Below are 24,333 nucleotides of genomic sequence, written 5' to 3'. Positions count from 1 at the left end.
AACAATCATCAACTCTGCTTCTACTTGAACCTAAAACTTCTTTTAGTCTAATCATACTATGACTTTTCAATTTCGTAAGTCGACATCTAATAGTTACATATGCGGTACGATTTGTAGACCCTATGACAGAGAATTGTGAAGAGGTAAAAGGGATTGCCTATTTTAGCAACAAGAACTCTTCATTATCCTAGCTCTCAGTTAACGACTATATAATGTCCAAGAATCTCATATCCTTCTCAACCTCCTCCCCATAGAAATCTCGCTACTCCCTTGATGTATGACCCTCTAACACCTGCCCTCAACGATCTCACACAATCCCAATCATACCCCGCTTAGGCTCTTCACATCTAACAAAGCCCAATACTAGCAGCAGTGCAAGGAGTCTTGAACACCTGCCCCTTAACCTTGCTACTCTTGTTAGTCCCCAAGCTAGCCTGGAAGATTGGGGACGCAAGGCCCGAAAAGAGCGTAGTTTTATAGATCTTATAACTACCAACGGTCTTCTCGAACGTGAGCGTCTGAGTGGTACTGATGATTCTGAAAGCCAGGGAATTGGTTTGGGCGACGCGCGACCAAGCGATAACGTTGATCACAGAGGAGGAGGTAGTGAGGGAGGAGAGAACCTAAAGTTGTTAGCTGTGGAAGAGGGAGGGCAGGGGAGACGTACGGCTACTCGAAGCATGATGTCTGTGCCCTGGAAGAAAGACATGGATGGAATGACAAAGATTCCAACGTTGATGTCGCCGGTATAGGTGCTACCAGATGTTGTGATGCTCACTGAATTTACAGGCTCAAAGAGAGCGTCCCAGAAAGGGTAGTGTTTGATGACGCCCAGACCGATATAGAGCGAGTCGGTGGGAGCTGGCTGACCACCACCGAAGGTGAAACCAGGTTGCACAACTAGAGCGAATTAGTTTCTAATACTGTCAGAATAAGTGAGATAAAATGAGCACTTACCTCCGACCTGGCTGGTTCTTGAGCCAGTATTTCCACCACCAGTTGTACCATACTGATAAGTGGCAAAAGATGGTGGTGCCGGTGTCCCATGAGCGGCAATCTTGCCTGTAAAGTTGACTGTACCTGTGGAAGTAAGATCTAGCTGGCTTTCAAGCATTGTCCACGGTCTAACGACGACAGGGTCGGAGAGTGTAACAGCTGCTGGGACCGTGTTGACCATTTTATCGAAAACTGTGAAGCAGGTATTTCGGAATGCTGTTGCAGAACGGAGGGCTGTTACGGTGGCCGGAATTAGCATAGCTCTTTGGCACGCAAAAGAGCACGGATCATTGCAATAAATACAAGAAACGAGAAATAGAACATGCTGGAGTGAAACTTACCATTCATAGTAACATTTCCATCTGATTTGAAGATGCGTTTATCGGAGTTTTCTGTGTCGTTGAGTCCGACAACTAGCGGCCCACCTTTAAGGCCAGTACCATCAAGATATTCAGCAATACCGAGATGATCAAATGCCGCTGGTGTGGTACCAAATGCCTTGCGTCCGAATGTGCTGATTATAAGTCAGCATTGGTTAAAAGCAGTGACAAATTTGTGTCTTCACTTACTTGGTGGGATCAAGATTAGCTGGGTCAGGTCCCGAATCAGGCCTGAATGGGCCACCAATATCAGGAAAGTTCTTTCCGTGAACTCCGCCAAGGGAATGTCCGCAGGCACTGGATTTGATGATTAGCTTTTGCCATAGCATGAAGTGACGAGGAGCTTACATTGATTGAATCATCTCTGCTTGACTGAAACCTGCCCTGTTGAACGCCGCCAGAGAGAAAGCCAAAGTATCAGCCGGGCCTGGGACACCAGCAGGTCCCGGTCCAGTGGCATCAATTCTACCCATTCGAAGCGGCAAAAGCTTATGTGTTCCATCACAGGTTGCTAAGGAGGTAATGAGACCCTAGAGAAAATTAGAGGATTAACAACCGGGTTTTTTGTCAAACCTACGACTCCGATCAAGTCTGCCATAGAAAAATAGACCGATTGAAATACGTTGAACTAGGGTTGTTTAGCCTAGCTACGAAATCAACGTGGATTAAATCTAACCTGTGCAATGGTAACGTTGATGAACTGCTTTCCTCCCGCATTCTCAGCCCGTTCGGATTCGAAGCTGACGGAGGCGTCAAGACCACTGGGCTAACGTCAGTTTACTATTAACTAGGTCATTTACACGTATTAAACGTACCCTAAACCAGGACCAGCAATCCCTTTAGTGATAGCATCATGGAAGACAATTCGAACCCATTCGGCAGATGTTTGGCGACCTTCGTTAGGGTCGGCAAAAGAGTTGCTTGCACATGGATTGACGAGACCGCTGAGGGTTCCTGTATCTAGCAATTGTCTCTCCAACTCCTCAATTTTTTCCCACAATGAAATACCATTGGAATCGAAGACTGTCTTGGGATCAACAGCCAACGCGAGCGAAGACAAGAATATTAAAAATTTGAAGAACATAGTGATCCAAACGCTGACTAGCTTTAGTCAGAATGAAGTGATGGTAGAAGAAGTCTCAATGACTCTAATGATGAAGGAAGAGTTTTCGTTGCAAAAGGAACAGTAGTTGCCTTTATATAGCTTATATCCAAGATGTTACCATACCTTCGTTTTCTCAGCTCTTGAAGTCTCGACCGTTTCTGGCCGGAAATGTCAGGACAATTGTGCACCACCTGGACTTACATGAAATTATTGAATGTGTGACTCTCGTCTCCCCAGAAAGAGTAAGACCCATCCTAAATGAATGGACCAAGACTTTCCCACTTCAATTGAGCGGCCGTAGATGTCGCATCAAGAAGAATTCCCATGGACGGCTCGTCTAATTCCCCAACACACAGGTACTTGTGACAAGCACTCCTGCAAAATTGGACGGCCAAGAGTTGGAAGGAGGGGTGATGAAAAACATGCTGGCACCAGCGAAGATGAGTCGCCCATTCATGAATCTCAAGTTAACCATGATTGGCCAAAGCATCAGTGGAGGGTGAGCGAGAGAGATCAGGAGAAGAGACGAACCTCATGATTAGTGGCTGAGGTGAGCTCGGGCTCAGGTAAGTCGACGGCTACGAGAAGCTTACCTTGCATCCCACGTTGTATAAGCTTATCCCATGTAATCAAATTGTTGGGATTGGTCGCCTCTCATGCATAAACGCCGTTATGGTACTGCCATGTACCATTGTTTCTTTTCAACAACGGCAGGAGGATATTCCCTCAACCACTGGTTTCTTTCAGCTATCAGGAAAGACTGTTGGTATGCAGGCTGAAGCTAATCGAAGAGCATATCCACTGTGAGCTAGCGATGTGTCCGAATGAAATTTTCGTTGACTCACCTGTAGACTCCCGGGATATTTGGCATATCTTGCCCCCACGAACAAGTGTCGGGAATAGTATAGTAACGGACGCTAGTAAGTACCGTCAGATTTCCTTCCTCATTTCAGTGGCTCCAAGCAGACCATCCTTGTTCTCTTGCTCGGCCAATGCGATTGTTGGAGGGAGAACAATGGACTTCTGCGTTTCTGGGCCAGTAAGAACCAGTGCCATTGCTTTTTCTCCCGCGCGGGTCGAAAGCTAAATTCGACCTCAGCTCATGGGTAGGAACGTGGGAGTGATCCGAGAAGTCGGTGATCACGAATTAGGCCCAGACCCAAAGTAGGTCTGCTTGCCCTGTGATGAACCAATAACATCTCTAGCCGACCGGGGAAGTGTCTAGTTGCAGTTTGCCCTCTGAAGTTCACGGTACTTGGTACATGTTATTGCACAAGCATTGTGGCTTTCGTGGGAACAGAGAAACGCCACGGGCATGTCGGCCAACTCCAGCTATATCTAGCCTCACGAAACGGCCAACACTTGATGCGCTTTCAGATGATTTCTCAAATCGTTGCATCAAAGAGAACCACGATGAAGTCCAAATTAGAGGCTTTCCCGATATACGACAAAGGATATGGGTATTGGCCGGGCATTCCTGTTCCTCGGAATTCTAAAGCTCGTACCACGATCGGTTGTTGTAAGCACTGCATACCTGGTTCCGAGTAAGCCCTATGCTGATATGGGACGCAGCATTGCAGTTCGTCTATCATTTTGGTCAAAGGCTTGCCGACTCACCGCACAATTCAAGGGACCAGTTCGTAAATGGCACTCAGTCATAGGTAGGAAGCCAAGATTTTGAGGTTGATGTGCCGCGAGGCGCCTGCAGCTCATGTGGTAAACGCCGCATTCTCTTTCACCCTGGTACTTCCATAGTCGTAACTCCCTATGTGGAAGGACCTGTCAAGGCCTAGACAAGCACTGGCTGGCTGTGCGATCGCATTACGGAGAGAATACCTCAAGAAAGAAAAAGTTTGTAGCCGAGTTGGTTTGCTGACACACGGTAATTACAATGCGGCCTGAGAAAAGAGAAACCATGTTGTTGAAGATTCAAGAAGGTGGAAGGGGCAAGAGCTGTGGTCGGCAAAGAAGATCAGGTTTAGCTCCAATGTCCGAACACCTCCCTGATGATCACGAGGAAAGAGTCACATGACCAACCCCCTTTGTAGCTAAGCGAATCATCACCGAGATGCTTCACTCTATCTTTGCGCACGTCGCAATGAGTTATATCTCTAGGCTTCACTATTCATTGTGGAATCTTAGGCTTCACGAATGAGAGTATCCGGCGATAGGACACGATTCTCTGTACCCTGATGCCATAAAACACAGCTTCTGTTTATGAATCTGCGCAGCGTCGTTCAATAATTCTTCATCGTAATACCTTTCCGTCGAGTCGATTGCGGGTAGCAAAGTGAATTTCAGCGGCAATAAAGTTGTTTCATAGCCCCAAATGCTGAGGGATCTATATAATGAATTGTCTACGTGGATTGTAAGCGTACATCAAGCTCCTCTTGTGTACTTTCCTATATGTATAGATATCCGGGCCTCGATAACCAACACTCACTCGAGCGGACTACAAGAACTATTTCAAGCCTGTCTTGATTTCGGAAAGCATGAATAATTCTGAGTATCCGAATCATGGGACCGATGCCTTGATTGTGCCTGGCTAATACCCATCTTAGAAGATGCCCGGTTATTCGAGGATGAGAGTGTAATCTTGTAAGCAAGATTACAGATAGAAACTGAATATTCGGTTCATACCCCGCGAAGTGTTCGAAATTCTTTGTGATTGTACTTGAATAAGGTCAAGACTGTAGGTACTTGTAACAGTAACATTAGTAACATTAGAAGTTTCGTACTGTCGACAAGCGAGACCCGTGCACCTGTTCTGAATCGCAACAACCTGGAACGTGGAAAGCCCTGCATTTCCAACGTCATACGCGCTGCCAAGGCCGCGACAACCAAGCTGTTTGCTAGCTTCCTGAAAAACACCACCAAAACAAAAATTCGCAGATCAGAGCGAAGATCTACACGTCTGGCTTTGTTTTCGCGTCAACTCCAAAAACTCCTTCTCACAACTCAATTGCTTCACTTCAAGTAACCGACAGTCCAAATGGTGCAATGGGGCAGAGTCTTCGGACTCGACGGCAAGTATGTTACCCCGCGCAACCAGGAGCTCTGGGAATAGCTTCATTTTCTTAGCAGAAGAAAATACTAATTGGGGCGAAATAGTCGAGATCGTCGCGGCTTCAGAGACGAGGCTCGTCGCTGTAAGTCTTGCGATCCCTTCAACCTCTGTATATATGCAAGCAATAGCTAACTCCCATGAACAGTACTCCCAAGCTTTCAAGAAGAAGGGATGCCCTCTGCAATTGCGCCCGAAGAAGTCACGAAAGTTGCCCTACGTCTGCGATATCTGATTGAAGAGAGCGTCCCCTGCGAGCTGGAAGAAGGCCTCATCACCCAAGCACATAGTCGAATTATCACACACAAGGTTGTGCAAGCCGCAAAGGAGGCTGGTGGGGACCAGTATGGAGCCTGCGTGGTGTACTGTCTTCTGGTCAACAAGAGATGGTTCAAGAAACAAGCTTCACTCGAGCTCTGGGATGCAGATTTGCACAATGTGAGAGCGGTGGCTTGTGAGGTGATTGCGAAGCAGCTGTAAGCTTCCACCTTCCTGCTATATGGCCCAGCTAATATCAGCAGCATCGAGACGGAAGACAGCCTCGACTACCTTCTCCAGGATATTCTCCTGAAACGATACTCCATCATCATCGACAACGAGGTCACTCACCCAGCAAACGTAATCGAGCGTGCGGTAGATCTGCATGCTCTTCGAGTGACCGGTTCCTCTGGATACCAAAAATGCGTCAACTACCTCTGGAGGGGTTGGCTGGTTCAGGACGACATGGATGCAAATCGATTCGTCGACTACAAGAAGAAAGACAATGTCAACTACTGGACGCATGTTCATCCCGATCGTATGCGCGCTCCGGTTTATCAAAACGCGACTCAAATCGTGATTTCTCTCATCTATCTTGGCCTCTACACTGGTGCTATCAACACTGTCAACTCAACTGGTGATCTTGACTTCGTTGAAATCGTGCTCTATATCTTCACATTCGGATTTCTTTGCGATGAGTTCAGCAAAGTTTGGAAAGTTGGACGGAATTACTTGGGTTTCTGGAACGTGTTCAATCTTATGCTCTACGGAATGTTAACCACAAGTTTAATCATTCGTATCATTGCTCTTGGGCATCCTATCGGAGAGGATAAGCGAGCAAAGTTCAACGAATTGAGTTACAATTTCTTGGGTAGGTTATTCTATACCACATACCCACACATTGCTGACCGCCATAGCCTTTTCTGCACCTATGTTCTGGATGAGATTGCTCTTATTCTTCGACTCTTTTAGATTCTTCGGGGCTATGCTTGTTGTACTCAAAGTCATGATGAAAGAATCACTGATTTTTTTCGCTTTGCTCTTCGTGATAGTAATTGGATTCTTGCAAGCATTTATTGGTATGGATAATGCTGATTCTAACAAAGACGTAAGCATTCGTATCTTGTGACTCGATCATCTACTTACTATTCCTAGGCTACAACCTTCATTCTCCAAGCCATGGCCAATGCCGTGATGGGATCTCCCGAGTTTGACAACTTTGACAATTTCGCGCCACCATTTGGAATCATTCTCTACTACATTTTCTCATTTCTGATAATGGTCATCCTTCTTAACGTGCTGATCGCCCTTTACAATTCTGCTTACGAAGACATCACCTCGAACGCAATTGACGAATACATGGCTCTCTTTGCTCAGAAAACAATGCAATTTGTCCGTGCCCCAGACGAGAACGTCTTCATCGCCCCTTTTAATCTGATCGAAATCTTCTGTCTCATCCTGCCCTTCGAATGGTGGATGTCCCGAAAGACATACGCCAAACTCAATGATATCGTCATGGCCATTGTCTACTCACCACTTCTATTCGTCGCTGCATGGTTCGAGAAGAGGAGTGCTAAGGTGGTGAGGAGCAATCGCAAGCGCGGAGAGGAGGATGACGACACGGTTGAGGAATGGGAACAGATGGCTGGTACTGTGGACTTTGAAGGCGAGGGCTGGGATAAGAAGGTTGCGAGTGCCAAACCGGATGTGGAGAGAGATACCGCTACTCATGAGGTTAGAAAGTTGAGAGGTGAGGTGGGGGAGTTGAAGGAGTTGATTGAAAAGTTGTTGAGCGCTAGTGGGAAGAGTGAGTAGGTGTGGTGGTAAGGACTAGGTGTGTTGGTTGTGGATATTTTGGTTAGGCTGATCTATGCCAGCATGAAAATATAATCGATATATTTAATAGCGAGCGCTTGATTTACCTCAGGATTTAGGGTCATTTAAGAGACGAAAAGAAAAGCATCTTATACCACCAGTCTTGTTCAAATTTCGTTCCCAAGCACGTGCCGATGCTGATTCTCTCGAGTGTCACAGGCTTCACGCACATTGCATACAGCTTCAGTCCTTGGAGAGTGATAATATTTATAGTGTCCCTATCTCTACTATCTACCACGATTCCAACATCCTCCCATCTCTTCTTCCCCTCACTTACAAAAGATCGCTTAATTCGCAGCTTTGGCCGCCGCGGCTGGGGTCTAATGAGATGGGTTAGTATGTAATACTACTCAAGGGGGAGAAAAGGCACATACGGCTTGTTTTCCTGTCTTTGCCGGTGTTTTGACGGCTGCGACTGGGAGGGGTTGGTCTTCTTCTTCTTCGACTTCTTGGGGGAGGGTCTGGATTGTTAGATTGATCTGGGAAGGGGGTGGAGGGGTATATACGGCAGCTTCATCGACCACATCCTCATTAGCAGCATCCTCAACAGCAACATCCGGTGCGCCAACATCAGCGTCCTCGTTCTCATCAATAACATTCTCGTCAACAACATCCGGTGCACCAACATCGGCGTCCTCCTCCTCATCAACAACATCCTCATTAGCAGTATCCTCACCAGCAACATCCTCATCAACAACAACAGTCCCATTCACGGCAGCGGGAGTTGCTACAGCCGTGGCATTGGCAGCTACTGTTGCGTTTGCATTTGCCTACTCGTATATTAGTCCTGAAATACATGAGAATATAAGGGGGTTGGGGGGTTACGGCAATGACAACTTCGGGCACTTTTGGAACGGCTTTTTGAGTGGCTGCTGGAGCTTTGGGTGCAGCTGCCGGTGATGGAGTTGCTGCTCCGTCGTCTTCTGGGTTCGCATCTGGGGCATCTTGAGGAGCTTCTGGGTCGGCAGCAGGTGGTGGAGTAGCAGCCCCATCATCTCCAGGAACTTCTGGACTCGCATCACCGCCATCTTGAGGAGCTTCTGGATCGTCTCCAGGAACTTCCGGGCTCGCATCCCCACCATCTCCAGGAGTATCCGGCTCGTTAGCATCTAGTTCGGTAGCAGCCCCATCATCTCCCCCAACAACCTCAGTCTGAACCTGCGCATTCTGAGCCTTTTGCCCTCTCGCCAAAACCACAGGCGCGTTTCTGCGATCCAGAGTATACACCGACGCGACAGCCGAAGCGTTTTTCTGGCCTCTGGCGATGATGGTGCTATTAACAGGTGCGGTACCATTTACAGGCGCCACATTTTTGTTTCCGGGGAGTGGAGAGGCGTTTATGAGAGCGAGGGAGGAGAGTGCGAGGATGAGGGTTGGGAAATGCATGATGAGGATTCGGACTAGCCGGTTTATTTGGAATGGGTATAGGTATTGAAAGAATGGAATAAATGGGAAATGAAATGTCAGACCAGCTGGCGAATGAATGGAAAATGAGAAGATTGGAAATGAGATGTGCGTTGAGAATGAAGAAGCAACATTATTCGAGATGTGTATACAGATATATATCTATCTCACTCCCATCACACCAACAGAACATCGTCCATCAAACACCTACTCACCAGAATCAATCGAAACGTACGAGCCGCCAAACCAGCAGATCTTCAAATCCATAACAGATCTTCCCAACCACAACTGCATTCAGTATTGTCTAAGAAACCCAAGGACTGCAACATCGCCGTTTGGAATCACCTGACCATTCCTCGCTTCGCTATTGATCTGGAGCAAGTACAGAAACACACGCTGTATCCACGCATCCTGCCTGCGGCAAATGTTGGAATAAGCTCCTTATTTCCGCGTTAGGTTGTTTACTAAGATTTTTGGAGGGGGGCGTCAAACTGGGGGATGATGACTGGAGATGCGAAGCGAGATGGTGAAACGGAGTTGGGAGGCGGGGTGGTTTGGATTGATCAAACGACGTGTGTTGCTGGTTTAGGTGGGAGGATTGCGGGTGAGATGACGCGATTGAGTTGTGGGATTCGATTGTGCAGATGTTTTTTATGCTTATATGGTGGCGTATGGTGTATTTGTGAAATGTTCTGTGGTTTTGAGTTCGTGAGAAAGTCGACTGAGATGAGTTTACTTAACAAAATAAGTGAAGCTCGCAATTGTAAAAACTTCTTTCCTACACTTTACATCTTCGCGACTTTTCTAGTGGCTCCAGATACTTTTTTACCAGACCACAAACGCCGCACCCGTTGAGCGAGTTGCATTCGCATCCTCCTGGATTTAAGCGAGAACAGATCTCCAGATCCCACGTATCGTTCATATATGCGTCTCTAATGCGCTTCTCAATTTCTTCAGAATCCCATTATCTGAATTTTATGAAATTATTCTCTCATAAATGCGGAACCAGAAATTAAGAACTGCTGTCATTAATCTAGGCCAGCTCATACGGACCAGGGGGATAGTTTTAACGGTTATACCAAGGAAGAAATTTCCAACCAAAACAACCCTTGGGTGTCTCGATTACATTGGTTCTTTAATGAGTCCCGAGAGTTGAGTGAAGTGTTCTTGGATCTGTGCTATAGATGTTTTTTTCCCGGATAGATCTTGCCGCGAAGTATATTCCAGTTTGGGGTAGGCTACAGGACACCGCTCGTTGAATCCCTTCCGTAATCGGCAATCCCATGATGCCCAGGCGTAGGGTTGTGTAGAGACACGTTTAGAGGGACTTTGTGTATTTGCTGTTCTCATTCTGAAGTAGAAAACGACAGTGGTGGAGAATGAGGACGAGAGCAGGGCGACTCAGCAAGTACACCGGCCGGTGAGCTCCAGATAATTGGCGTGATGGCGCTGTCTAACCTGTCGCACAATAAAACGACACGTCTTGGACAAACATATTCTCGAAGCTTTGTGACTGAGTAGGCAGAGACGAATTCGATGGATCGCAATATTCGGGCCATCAAAGTGGCTGGTAATCTTGACAGAGGTATTGTTTAATTTTGTAATACATCCACTCGCTCGCGATGATTGTGTCGAAGCTTTGAAGAACTCAATGATGTTTTGTGACTGTAGGCTGTTGGGAACTTGAAAGTCTTCATCGGTACACTGGTGATCGTGGTGGTAGAAGTCAGCTTTTCTTCACCTACTCAACATATCGGGTCGAGAAGTTCTGGAAGAGGATTGAAGTATCATAGGTTCTTGCTTCTCCGCGTTTAACATTTGAAGATCCGGAAAATTCCTCAAGACCTCATCTTACCTTGATTCGGCGGAACGTAACCACGTTTGACAGCTCAGGTGTCCCAAGGATGGGACATATCATCCTTACGCCACCTATACTTCCAGGCAAGCCATTGGCTACTGGATCTCGGTTCAGTTCGGCCCATAGCATCAGCTATATTGCTGGTGTGAATCTCTTTACGATAAGTCCCATATTCAAGGTTGATAGTTTTAACTCTGCCTCTCAATAATCCATAGAGATCAAGTCCCAGAATACATTGCTCTATCCGACGCATTGATCTTTCTTGTTGGTCTGCTATCTGGTCACACTGTTTCTGTTCCTTCGTCTTGATGAACTCATCGTAGAAGTTTAAAGTCAGATTATCGATTGAGACTCGAGCTTGCTGCGATCGTTGACAAAAGTGCGGACCATGATTGAAGAGACGGTGTAGCAACTCATTCACCCGAAGGAATGGGATGATAAGATGTTCTGTATTCGAAGAGCGCATATAGAAAACTCGAATGCCGATCTCCAAGCGATGAGCCGCCACCAAGGAGGTGGGTAGTGTAATCCATGTTGGTGAGGTCAAGTGGCGTTCAAGCTTGCAGTCCAATTTGAAGATTGGCTGTTTCAGCTCGTTGCGATCCTCTCGGATGAGTGTTTGTTGGAGTTCGTCTCTAACTTGATGGCAAGAAGAAAGGAGCCCAAGGGTAGACACTATACCAGGCAGGGCAAGTATTTGGTAAGAAAGGAAACTGGGGCTATATGGCTCGCGCGGGTTTCTACTACGCGGGCCAGATTGACTTGACGCTATTGAGTTGTTCTCTTGCCGAATAACGTAGAGATATATGCGATCGCGAATTTCGAGAGGGATTCGAAGAAAGGTTGGGATCATGACTACAACATAAAAGAAGATGGTGTATAGATATAGGCGCGGTTTGTGTTATTGTATAAATGTTTGGATCGGGTTTTGAACGATAGTCTTAGAGAAAAATAAAGGCAGTGTTGTGGAAGAGATATATATCGAGACGTCGTGTTCCAACTTCCGAGATCGATGAAGCAAGGGCGCAGGGCGCCACAATTAAGCGAGTTGCTCAAGTAGTCACAGGGCGAAGGGCGTAATGTAGCCAATGGTCATAGATGATAGATGTTTTAATACATGGAATAGCATTGTGCTAACATTTAGCTGTCTGGAAGAGAACAAAGTGAATGCATGAACTTCTTATTACTATTCTACAAATTTTGTGGTGTACTTCAGAGTTGGCAAGTAGCTCAAACTTTGTTTTATTTCAAAGAGAGTCAGAAAGATTGTATTTACTAATTTCAACTGAAGAAATATCGCCGTCAACTGTTCTGAGCAAATATCGTGCTTCGATAACCACTTCTTTTGCCCAACGCCAAGCTGTCAATTACTTCAAGTTTAGTATAGGTTCGCTACAAAATATGCACGGCGATTTCACGTTTCCGATTTTCTGAAGAAGAAAAATTCCAAATTCCAAATGTATAATTCAAAAACTCCAGATTCTAGCTAACAAAATGACAAAGCAATTTCTAAGAAACAGACCCAAAGCTCTCCGGACTCTATAAATCGAAAACTCCAGACGCCAGCGACGAAAACCATATCAAACACTGTCCTCAAAAATAAGAATTCGATCCCCAACTACGACCTGACTAGAGGAGAACTTTAACGACCTCTTGCCAATTCATCTTCACAACGATCCCATGCGGTCCTGATTTGCGCAAGCGAATTCTTCATCTTCTTCAGCCTCTTTTCCGCTGCTTTCTTAGCAGAAGAGCCCGGGGTCATCTCCGCTATATCCACTTTCAGCTCCGCTATATCATCTGCTTTGTTGCAGTATTTAATCTCGAGATCCAAGCAATCGTCCTCGGTAACTCGGCGACTGGGAATAAAGTTAGCCCGATGCGGTAACAACAATGCATAGCATGAAACAAACGCAACTAAATATGTCTGTAGAAGGATAAAGAGCTCTACCTCTTAAACGAGGTTTGTGAGGGTATATATATAAGGGGGCCGCTTAGCTAAGCGACCCCCTTTTGGTCATGTAAAAAGATGTTTCTCGACATGAATAGTACGACTTACTTCAAAAAAGAGGGTATCTCCACGCCTGCTGCGCGTGCAGCCACTTTCTCCTTATTCTTTTTCATAGGACAAGATGGAGCGGCGCGCGAATGCAATGGATTCTTGGCGCTTGGTTCGATAACCGCCGGATGTTTGTCAGCTTCCAAAGGCAACCCAACAGGGTTGCATTCCGCGAGAAGTGCAAAGCCAAGGAAGCCAAATGTGGACAAGGTTGAGAAACGCATGTTGTGACTGTAGAGTGTTTGTAGGGTGGTGAACGAAAGTTTGAAATAGAGTGTTGGTAGAGGAAGTGGATGCTGCTGGTGGATATGATGATGTGTAGTAGGCTTCGACAATGAGAATGTAAAGGTAAGTGCAGTAGACTTTGGTGTTTGTTGTGCTGGAATCTGTATGATGCTTTTTGAAAGTCCGTAGAATCATAGTTATATACTTCAAAGTGTGCTGTCAAAGGAATTTCCCAAAATCCATTCCAGTGCTCTCTCGTGGCTAAGTTCACCAAAGATTCCATTCAAGACATGATCACAACAATTTGACGTCTTTAGAATCCCTGAGATAGTCATATCCTCCTTCCATTTGTTGATTTTGACAATTGGCAGACCAAAATCAATCCGTCTCATAATTCAAAATAACCTGCACAGCCCAGAAGGTGCTGCCATGAGATACTTTTTGTAGAGGAGAAGCATTATCCGTGATCAAATAGGAGCACAAAGTGACTTTCTTCGTAAAAGCCCCAAAAAAGATTCATGATAATAGTAAGACGGCGGATTGGAAACGTTGGCACAAGCTGCCATTTTGGATGGAACGTGCAGTCTTGATCATGGATATTCATCCAAGATTACGTTTCCTTTGGCAATCTCAGCGTAAACGCCAACAGTTCCAGACCTCTAGATACGTCATCGATCCTCAAAGGCTTTGATACAATGGTATTTGAGAAACTGGACGTAGCATGGATTGTCCTTGCTATGCCTAATTCAGCATCAATCACGCTTTCCTCGTCGATATTTACATATGCTCATCCACGTTCTTAACAAAAGAACCACTTGGCTTACCAAATTCGGCGCACCATCCAGAAAACAAGCTTCCATCATGATTCTCATAAGTGTGTTGTTGACCAATGTATAAAATCATCCAACTCTCTGAACCCCTTGTATATATGTATCTTCCACCTCCGCCATGATTTCCCAGCAATAGGATCTGCGAACCACTCAATACGTGGTGGCTTTGGCTATACATTGCATGTGCAAATTAATCATCCGTGCCCTCTTTATGCTTATTAATTTGGTGACACCACATAGGTAGCCAGGCTATTTATTGCTCTGCATCGACCTCCCTTAGAAATTAAGCGAGACCACCACAGCTGCTTTGTAAGGCCCACGGGACACTCCCTAAATTATAATATGGTTTGTAACAACTCTACAACACTCCTTCCATAATATGTACGTTGATTCTTGGTAAAAGAGACACTTTTGTAGTTTACTCAGACATATCAAGAAAATATGTAGCTCTTGGAAAAGGTTATCACTAAGTCACCGTACCCAGACGTCCCGCCAGACTGGGAACACACTTGTGCACATCTCACCTGCTCAAGACCTTTTTCAACTCCAAAAAATCCTTTGTTGCTCATTGGCACAATTTTCAACCCAACAGCGGCTTTCGAATCGTTGGTTATTACCGCATTCGTCGGCGTTTAAAACGGCACAACCAAATCGGCACGCCATCTTGGCGAATCCTTCCGAAATTCTGTGCGAACGTCACGACTCTTTCGGCTATGAATAATCGGGTAAGCCACCACGACCTTGATTCACTTAAAACCTGTGTTGTAGAGCTGCTGAGCAATGAAGTTGAATTAACTTTCCGAGTCATGGTGAAGCGTCGAGTGACAAAATGCTAGGAAGTTACATGCCAAAGAAATACTGGGGATAAGTTTATTTGCGTAACCAGCAATACTGAGATAAGTGATGTATGATTCCACCTACCACAACACCATCGAAAGAGCTGACATGAACGACCAGATAAACATCAAAATCCCAACTCCAAGATATTTTATTTCACCTTTCCCACACCACGCTCTGGTATTTGCCATCGACCATCGCCCTTCCGTCCCGCGGTTTAATGATTCGTAACTCGTAGATCAAAGACAATCTAAGTATAAATTCTGTGTTGAAGGATAAAGTTAGAGAATTATCACTAGAAACGAATCGCAGAAGGGGACCGCAAAATGGGTAGTTAGGAAGACAGAGCATCACTTACGATTCAGTAAACTGGTTAACTTGCAAACCTGTCTCGGCCATTGGAGCATCCTTCAAGAACTCCAGTGGCATCCATACTAAATGACCCTTGATTTGATCAAGCTTCGCACGGATTTCGTGAGGGGGAATCATCTTGTCGTAGATATGTCCCGATTTCGTCCCCTTTGGCGGCAGAAATTTGTCGTAATCATCGAATGTTTTCACTAAGTTGTGTTAGGTTTGGAGCCTAAGTTGCGAGGCTGACTTACCATAGTCATCAGGATCAGCATGGAACAGTTGTCTGAAAATCTCAGTATTCTTCGTTGCTCTTGTTGTCCACATCTCCCATAATTCGTCTGATAGAGGATCGGCTACAAATTCGTAGGTGTCATTCTCTTGTGGATCATTTGGTACGTCCGGAGGCTGTGCGTTTGGATCTTTTGAAGCGTCCAATTCTTGTGGGGGCAGAAGACCCAGATGTTCTCTCCACAGATATCTTCGAAGTGTTGCAGCATGATGTCCAGCATCGTACTCCTGACCACCCATAGTACTCTTGAGAACTTTGGTATCGGTCATTACAATGGACAGCTCACTGTCGTGAAGACCAAGCTGAGATCGATCATTCAGATTGGAACTGCCGCAAACCACAGTCTTATCGTCAACGATCAATACTTTACCATGGATATAAAGCTCCTCCTGTATCCAATTCTCCACCTCGGAGTCTAAATCACCCTCCCACTTCTCATCCACTAGATTTGGCTGTTCATGCATAGCATTCTTGGCAACGCTGTCAGTACTTTCCGGCTCTTTGTTAGTCCCGGTAGCTTCTGCAGCGGATTCGAATTTACGTTTGGCGTCGGTTCTAGCCTCTAAGTTCTCATCCCCTGAATCGTCATCTCCGATCTTGAGTTTATCAATATTGAGCTTTTCCTTGATATCGCTCTTTTGCCCCATGTGTTCATCGCCCCCCTCATCTTGATCTTTAGACCCATGAATGCCGGTGTCCATGATCTCTTCGGCCTCTGCACGCTGAACATCCTGGTATTTAACGCCCGACTCCTCCTCTTGCTTCTTGATGGCTGGGGTGACATTAAGTCGGTCGTAGGATCGAAGATTGAAAAAGAAAATATGTTCATTAGGATCAACTCCCTGGGCCCTTATCTGCTCGAAGATAGAATGTTCGCCTCTGCAAATAGATTTGTACTGGTAGTCCATGATTGCACGAGTACCCATGGCTGCGGGTTCCCTAAGATCTCCCGCAAATCCTGGGATGGAAGGAATCACAGCGATCACTCTAAATTTTCTCCCTTCCTTGCCGGCTTTTACGACGGCATCCACAATTGCTTTACCGATGGTGTTTTTGATTGGCGCCTGTTCTTCTCCTGTCGCAGTGATAAAAAACTGGTTCTCGATGTATACATAATGCTGAGCATTTCTGATTAGCTCGCTGTAGGCATTTTGAATACTGTGCTCTGTGAGAATGCCACTTGACCAATCTGCGCTACTTCTGACAATCTGTGCATGAACAGTTCCCTGTTCCCCCACGTCTTTTCCACTCAGTGGAGTCATAGGGTGATGGATATAGTCGCCAACGGGGTGCTTGGGCCTTTGAACTCCGACAAGGTCTTCGTCCTCCCACTCTCGGCCTTCCAAGGTTAGCCAGTCGTATCTTCCGTCACGTTTGTACTTGTCGCGCTTGACAAAGTTCCACCGCAACACAAAATGCTCCGCGATATCATAAACACAGCTAAATTGGCCGGTCAGTAGTGAGCTGCAGATCATTAAAAGGCGCAATCTTACTCTCCGACAACAGCCATTGCAACATCATGCCATGGCATACGGCCATATTCAGCTTTAGACAACTCGTTAGATTTCCAATCGTTTACGGTTTGGAAGTCCATGACTCGGTTGTTGTTGAAATCTTGACCTGGCCAGATCTCTGTCGCAACACCAGCTGGATGAACATCTGCGAGGGGGTGCTGATGGCAGTCCCATCTTCCGAAGCAAAGGTCTAGTCCTCCAATGAAAGCAAGATTGTAGTCGATGACGATAAATTTCTCGTGATGCGCCCAATAAAATGCTGTAGGAGACAATTATTAGCTTCTCGGAAAGAATCTGGAAGGGAAGCAAAGTTGTGTAAAAAGGTAGCATTGCTCGAGTAGATGAGTGGATTTTTAACTGGTGGGAAATCTAAGGACTCAAAATTCTTACTCATATCTGCGGCATTTTCAAGAACGTTGTGATCTGGATGACGCATTACAACAATATTGCCATGGCCAGGCTCTCCCTTGGGGCACAGAGCTTGAAGAGCGTGCTTCGTATGCGCCGAGTTGCATGTTAGAGCGGCCTTTGGGGGGTTAGTTTTCAATTTTAGGTGAACACCGGACAAGCTTGCTTACCTCGACTTCTCGATACACAATAACAAATATCTTAACGCCAGCCTCCGCTCTGCGCTTCAGGATCTGATCTAGTCTATATTCTTGGTTGTAATAAGGAGGTCTGCGCAAGAATAGCTCCGGGGATAGCCACCAATCGCATATGTAAATAGTCTCGGTTGCCCGCTCGAGGGCCACGGACACAGCCTGATCTTGTCAACTACATTCTATACTCGGAAGAACTAACATACCCAGAAGTAGTCTCTCCCATCCACGTACCACTTTATGTTATTGCCTGGGCGCTCTGGCGCAAAGGAATTGTACCTGTGGGCATCGCCGATTCGCGTTCTCTTGTCGTCCGTCTCCTTTTCGTGCTCTTCGTCATGGCGATGGTTGGGATTGATCTGTGTGCTCTGTCAGCCATGTTTCTAGGATAGCGACGGGAGTAACTGACAAGATTGGCAAACTTTCCTAGGGAGTTCCTTTTCAAAAATTAGCATTTTGTTCGCAGAATGATAGTAACTTTGCGCACTTCTTGTGAATGAGCCCGACCTTCAAGTCATACAGCTTCGTATCCCGTAGCTTTTCTCGCAGCCCACCAAATGGGTGCTTAGCCTTCTCTTTGAGGTTTGCTGAATTCGATCCCCCATCGGATGGCCCGGCGGTAGTCATGGCTGATCGATAGCTAGGTTGAGGGGTAAGGTCGCAGAGGCGACAGAGAAATGGTACTTCGCGACGCGATCATGAGAAGACGAACGAACTCTGGAGGATGGGAGAGGAGAGGCCAAAGAGCTGTAGAACGGGTAACACGGCCACAACTACCTGACTTGGCGAGAAGGGAGAGAAGAAAAGAACAATCTCGGCGGGTGAATATGGCGCTAGCAATACTCGTTCTCGTACTGGGCTGGGTCAATGTCAATATCTTGGTGGAGTTGGTCTCGCTGTCTCAGATTCCAGATTTCTTGGTTCTTCTTGCATGTGCATGGGCAGGTACATGCATATAACCCGGCTGACAATCAATACCACGTCGAAGTAATAGGGCGAAGGCGATCCAAGATCTTCTGGCTTCACGAAGGAGGGGTGGAGTGGAGTGGGGTTGCACTGCACTTTGCGAAGGAGGGGCACGTGAAGAGAAGGGAGCACAGCACATTCCAGGGACCACCTGGGCACTTGGCAGCTCGCAAGTATGACGTCGAGTTTTCATAATTTAAGCTTAATTATGCGCCATAGTTCGATTTATGCAGTCGTTAATAATGAACATATTCTCGCTTATGTCGTGCTTGCAGAGTCCACAGGCCTTTATCATTGGGGTCTTTGTAGTGACTGTATGATCATGATCGGATTAATGTCTTAGCTATAGGTATGTACGTATACCCCTTCTGAGCCGAGTCGAATAGTATAGATTATTCAACTGTAACTTATGTTGGATCCTTCGAAATTACAGCTTGTTCTGTCACGCTCTATTGAGGTCTACCTACGATATCGAAGTGTGGATGGAACAGGTTCTCTGAGAGAAGGGACTACCTGTACACACCTAGGACGAATAAACATTGTCTAAGCTATGTGATTACAGATAAAGCGTAAAGATAAAAGTTAATATTCTGGTAATATGATTTGCAAGTTTGCCAATACATAGGTAGGTTTGGACCCATACTCTAACTTGTACGAACACAAGGCACCTGGTATATGTCAAATCTGTTATTGATAACCCGCCTAACTTCAGGACCTTATAACAAAGTAAAGTTTTCGGACACCGGCTGCACGGTTAGGCACAACCCAATCTGTACTCAGTGACTGGGATCTGAAAACATCCAACGGCAGTGAATATGCACTTCATAGTGCGTACTAGCCACTTTCGCAAGCCTAGAACAATAAGAACATACCTACGGACCTACCTTGGCTTAGATAGACACCTTACCTAGAAATTCATTATGTTTTTCCTGCTAATCATTAGATTCAGAAGGCTACTCTCACAGAGGCAACAGGGTGACGAATTCTCGGATGACTAAAATTTACGGCCCGCGATTTGCCCGAACGCCTTGCCCAAATACTCGTGAACGAACACATTTCTCGAGCTTCAAGACCAGACACTTCTTTTCAGCCGCGACGCGCATCTCACTTGATTGAAATGCGCAATGGCGCCTCTTGTGGATAATCCGTTGATTGCATCTGCGACTTTGCATAATCCGTGTAAGTTACCATCAACTCTGGGGATCGAAACCTCTCTGACCCAAGACCAGTGCCACTCTCCTTACACACATACGTCTGGCCTTTTATAATAATATGGCCCATCTTCTTTCGATATTACCTGTCGCAGGACCTTTACGATAAACACATTGGCGGGCAGGAATGGACTTTTGTGTGGTGTGGAACAATTATCACCATTCAGAGTTTGGTCTGGCTCAGCACAAACTGGAGTGTTAATCTGAGATCCCTCTTCACTTCGACCTCGGTGAAAAGCGTCGGAGAAGCCAAGTTAATCAAAGTTCTGCCTGTGGCTAACGCTGGGGCTCCTGATATCTGTTCTATTGTCCGCGATACGGTAGGTTCCTGCCACGGCATGTTGGAGGTCTGCTAACAATTCATAGGCAGGGGGCAAAAATAATGTTTCTTTCCTTTTCCAAAAGAGACGATTTCTCTACGACCAGACCAAAGGCTCCTTCTCACCACTTACTTACGCGATTGACGCCGAGCCAAAACCTAAAATCGAACAATTCCAGAAGTCGATAGGTATTTCCTCCCAATCCGAACTTTCCCGAATCCAGCAACATTATGGCGACAATACCTTCGATATCCCGGTTCCCACTTTCGTCGAACTCTTCAAGGAGCACGCGGTTGCGCCATTTTTCGTCTTTCAAATCTTCTGTGTAGGACTATGGATGTTGGATGAATACTGGTATTACTCTCTGTTTACGCTTTTCATGCTTGTTGCATTTGAAAGCACGGTTGTTTGGCAAAGACAGAGAACCTTGAACGAATTCCGCGGGATGAGCATCAAGCCTTACGATATCTGGGTCTATCGGTTGAATAAATGGACCGAAACTCAAAGTGATAAACTATTGCCGGGAGACTTGGTATCTGTCGGACGTACCAAGGAAGACAGCGGAGTCGCATGTGATATGGTTCTGGTGGAAGGAAGCGCTATTGTCAATGAGGCGATGTTGTCCGGTGAAAGTACCCCTCTCTTAAAGGACTCGGTTCAGCTCAGGCCTTCGGATGCATTGTTGGAACCGGAAGGACTGGACAAGAATGCCTTTTTATACGGCGGTACCAAGGTCCTCCAGATCACTCATGGAAACAGCGAAGAGGAACGGCCAAAAGTTGCTTCTGGAGTGCCAGCACCTCCGGATAATGGAGCCATGGCTATTGTTGTCAAGACTGGGTTCGAGACTTCTCAAGGAAGCTTGGTCCGTACCATGATCTACTCTACCGAGCGTGTTTCTGCAAACAATGCCGAAGCCCTTCTTTTCATCCTTTTCCTCTTGATCTTCGCAATCGCCGCCTCCTGGTATGTTTGGGATGAAGGTGTCAAGAAAGACCGAAAGCGATCCAAGCTTCTTCTGGACTGTGTCCTTATCGTTACTAGTGTTGTCCCACCGGAGTTACCTATGGAGTTGAGTCTTGCAGTGAACACCAGTCTTGCAGCTCTCAGTCGTTACGCAATCTATTGTACCGAGCCTTTCCGTATTCCATTCGCCGGACGCGTTGACGTTGCGTGCTTTGACAAGACCGGGACTCTGACTGGAGAAGATTTGGTTGTTGAGGGAATTGCTGGCCTTGGTCTTCAAAAGTACCAGGAGTCTGGTACAGATACACCACGTGAAACCGACGGCGCTCATAGCCATATCACCCCAGTGCTTGAAGCAGGGCTGGAAACGACTCTTGTCCTCGCCACTGCACACGCTCTTGTGAAACTCGATGAAGGCGATATTGTTGGAGATCCGATGGAGAAAGCCACCCTCACGTCGCTCGGATGGACTCTTGGCAGAAATGATACTTTGACTAGCAAAAATACTTCATCCGTCAAAGGCACCTCTTACGGCACTGCTTCCAACTCTGTTCAAATCAAGCGTCGCTTCCAGTTCTCTTCTGCGCTGAAACGACAAAGTTCTGTCGCGACCGTTACCTTGATTCATCCTGACACTGGTAAAAAGGTCCGAAACACCTTTGTTGGTGTCAAAGGTGCCCCAGAAACTATAATGAAAATGTTGGTCAGTGTACCTGGGGATTATGAAGAGACTTTTAAGTATTTCACTAGAAAGGGCTCCCGTGTTCTCGCTCTCGCATTCAAGCATCTTTCAACCGACACCGAGCTTGGAAGCCAGAAAATCAATGAGCTTAAGCGCGAAAGGGTGGAAGCAGATCTACATTTCGCTGGTTTCCTCGTGCTCCACTGCCCACTAAAAGAAGACGCCAAATCATCTGTCCGCATGCTGAACGAGAGTAGTCATCGTGTAGTCATGATCACCGGAGACAATCCGCTTACCGCTGTACACGTCGCCTACGAGGTGGAAATAGTTGACAGAGAAGTTCTCATTCTTGACGCGCCTGAGCATGACGATTCTGGGGAGAAATTAGTATGGAGAAGTGTTGACGACAAAATCTCGATTCCTGTCGACCCTAGCAAACCTATTGACCCGAAAATCATTCAAAACAACGATTTGTGCGTGACTGGTTATGCTTTGGCAAAGTTCAAGGGCCAGGTTGCCTTATCATCAATCTACCGATATACTTGGGTGTACGCTCGTGTATCACCGAAGCAAAAGGAAGAGATCTTGATGGGTCTCAAGGATCTTGGTTACTATACACTCATGGCTGGTGACGGAACGAACGATGTTGGTGCGCTGAAACAAGCCCATATCGGCGTTGCGCTGTTGAATGGTTCCCAAGATGATCTCAATAAGATTTCCGAGCATTTCAGAAATACCAAGATGAAAGAGATGTATGAGAAACAAGTTCAACTGATGACAAGATTCAACCAACCGTCGCCTCCAGTCCCTGTTCTGATCGCCCATCTTTATCCCCCGGGACCGACTAACCCCCACTACGAGAAAGCTGTGGAGCGAGAAATGGAACGGAAGGGAACAACTCTAGCGCTCAAAGAGACTGCTGCGGATAGCAAAACCGAAAAGATAGAGACTATAACCACACCGGGCGCTCAAGCTCTCATTAACTCCAAGACCCAAAATCAAACTCCAGCACAGCAGAAAGCTTCAAGCTTGGCCGAGAAGTTTACCCAGAGTATGATGGAAATGGAGGAAGACGACGAGCCACCTACCATCAAACTCGGTGATGCTTCTGTTGCTGCACCATTTACCAGTAAACTTAGCAACGTCATCGCGATTCCAAATATCATTCGCCAAGGTCGTTGTACTCTTGTTGCAACTATCCAGATGTACAAAATTCTGGCGCTCAACTGTCTCATTTCCGCCTATAGTTTGAGTGTTCTGTACTTGGAAGGTATCAAATTTGGAGACGGCCAAGTAACAATCAGTGGTATGCTCATGAGCGTCTGCTTCTTGTCGATTTCTCGTGCCAAGTCTGTGGAAGGATTGTCAAAGGAACGTCCTCAACCCAACATTTTCAACTTCTATATCATTGGCTCCATCTTGGGTCAATTCGCGGTGCACATTGTCACCCTGATATACATTGCGCGATTCTGTGATAGACTTGCTCCGTAAGTCTTCCATAACTATCCTAGAGATCACCACTAACTATGATTAGACGAAGCGATGATATCGATTTAGAAGGAGAGTTCCAGCCTTCCCTCTTGAACAGTGCCGTCTATCTTCTCCAACTTATCCAACAAATTTCCACCTTTGCTATCAACTACCAAGGTCGACCATTCCGCGAAGCTTTATCAGGTAAGTATCCTGCCACCTTCATATTCTGTTCTCACTAACTCCCTTCTCAGAAAACCGCGGCATGTACTGGGGTATTCTCGGCGTAACAGGTATCGCCTTCTCTTGCTCCACGGAATTCATCCCCGAAATCAACGAAAAGATGCGTCTCGTACCTTTTTCCTCTGAATTCAAAACCACCATGACGACCGTCATGATTGTTGACTACGCAGGCTGTTATGTCATTGAAAAGGCCCTGAAATTTTTGTTCAGCGACTACAAACCTAAGGATATTGCCATTAGACGACCGGATCAAATACGCCGGGAGGAGAAGAGAGCCGAGGAGGCGCTGGCCGAGAAGATTAGAGCGGAAGAGGAGAAGGCTGAGAGGGTTATCAAGGAGTTGGAGGAGAAACTGAGGATTAAGGCATAAATGGAGGGATCGAAGTGTATCATAGATCTTAGAGTGTTAATATAGAATGGACACTTATTTTTGTATTATTACGCTGTTCGCTTTTTATATTCCTGAATCAGTTGGCGTATGGGATTTTTATGCTGGAGTGTTAAAGGCAATACGTGATTGCTGAATACCTCCTTTTAATGGGGTTTTGCTGACTTGGATCTTCTGAAGGAAGATTGGTTCGGCAAAACAACACACCCAACCAACATGTTTGTGGCTGTGCATTGAGCTCAGAAGAGCTCACCGTCGAGACCTATCTCTTAGTTGTCTTTCCCCATCAAACATAACAAAAATTAAACAAAGAAGAAGCTCAGCTTCTATCTTGTTGCTTTCTCCTACCAGCTAAGAGTGAATAGTAACTGCCTTTCCACGAATCGGAGGTACGTGCCGAATCTATATACTATTCGGGGATTCTTACTCTAACGTTAGTG

At 46.1% G+C, this 24,333-nt stretch overlaps 6 protein-coding genes across 6 annotated transcripts; 2 read left to right on the top strand and 4 right to left on the bottom strand.

Annotated features, from left to right (window-relative positions):
- Positions 1–347: 347 nt before the first annotated feature.
- Positions 348–2,460, bottom strand: GLAREA_09605 (Heme-dependent peroxidase; the record flags this gene model as incomplete). Its single annotated transcript, XM_008086201.1, has 9 exons — positions 348–623; positions 668–900; positions 958–1,230; positions 1,338–1,510; positions 1,566–1,673; positions 1,725–1,906; positions 1,954–2,004; positions 2,053–2,137; positions 2,192–2,460. 9 exons carry the CDS (start codon positions 2,458–2,460, stop codon positions 348–350), a joined length of 1,650 nt encoding a protein of 549 aa, XP_008084392.1.
- A 3,013-nt stretch (positions 2,461–5,473) lies between these two features.
- GLAREA_09604 (uncharacterized protein) lies at positions 5,474–7,618 on the top strand (the record flags this gene model as incomplete). Its single annotated transcript, XM_008086200.1, has 6 exons — positions 5,474–5,511; positions 5,593–5,630; positions 5,694–6,021; positions 6,067–6,674; positions 6,721–6,911; positions 6,959–7,618. The coding sequence occupies 6 exons, from the start codon at positions 5,474–5,476 to the stop codon at positions 7,616–7,618; spliced, it is 1,863 nt and encodes a 620-aa protein (XP_008084391.1).
- Positions 7,619–7,965: 347 nt separating this feature from the next.
- Positions 7,966–9,064, bottom strand: GLAREA_09603 (uncharacterized protein; the record flags this gene model as incomplete). The annotated part of the gene is made up of 4 exons (XM_008086199.1): positions 7,966–7,998; positions 8,053–8,139; positions 8,185–8,448; positions 8,504–9,064. The coding sequence occupies 4 exons, from the start codon at positions 9,062–9,064 to the stop codon at positions 7,966–7,968; spliced, it is 945 nt and encodes a 314-aa protein (XP_008084390.1).
- Positions 9,065–12,582: 3,518 nt separating this feature from the next.
- GLAREA_09602 (uncharacterized protein) lies at positions 12,583–13,223 on the bottom strand (the record flags this gene model as incomplete). Its single annotated transcript, XM_008086198.1, has 2 exons — positions 12,583–12,799; positions 13,000–13,223. 2 exons carry the CDS (start codon positions 13,221–13,223, stop codon positions 12,583–12,585), a joined length of 441 nt encoding a protein of 146 aa, XP_008084389.1.
- A 2,022-nt stretch (positions 13,224–15,245) lies between these two features.
- GLAREA_09601 (Phospholipase D/nuclease) lies at positions 15,246–18,274 on the bottom strand (the record flags this gene model as incomplete). Its single annotated transcript, XM_008086197.1, has 8 exons — positions 15,246–15,451; positions 15,497–16,974; positions 17,028–17,307; positions 17,439–17,574; positions 17,627–17,809; positions 17,854–18,006; positions 18,057–18,084; positions 18,135–18,274. The coding sequence occupies 8 exons, from the start codon at positions 18,272–18,274 to the stop codon at positions 15,246–15,248; spliced, it is 2,604 nt and encodes an 867-aa protein (XP_008084388.1).
- A 1,463-nt stretch (positions 18,275–19,737) lies between these two features.
- GLAREA_09600 (Calcium ATPase, transmembrane M) lies at positions 19,738–23,875 on the top strand (the record flags this gene model as incomplete). Its single annotated transcript, XM_008086196.1, has 5 exons — positions 19,738–19,792; positions 19,843–20,144; positions 20,191–23,279; positions 23,327–23,466; positions 23,517–23,875. The coding sequence occupies 5 exons, from the start codon at positions 19,738–19,740 to the stop codon at positions 23,873–23,875; spliced, it is 3,945 nt and encodes a 1,314-aa protein (XP_008084387.1).
- Positions 23,876–24,333: the final 458 nt, after the last annotated feature.

The sequence above is a fragment of the Glarea lozoyensis genome, assembly GCF_000409485.1.
Source record: "Glarea lozoyensis ATCC 20868 chromosome Unknown GLAREA4, whole genome shotgun sequence".
In the NCBI taxonomy this organism is placed as follows: domain Eukaryota; kingdom Fungi; phylum Ascomycota; class Leotiomycetes; order Helotiales; family Helotiaceae; genus Glarea; species Glarea lozoyensis.
Note: the sequence above shows the minus strand (reverse complement) of the source record. Positions and strands in the feature narration are given on the sequence as shown.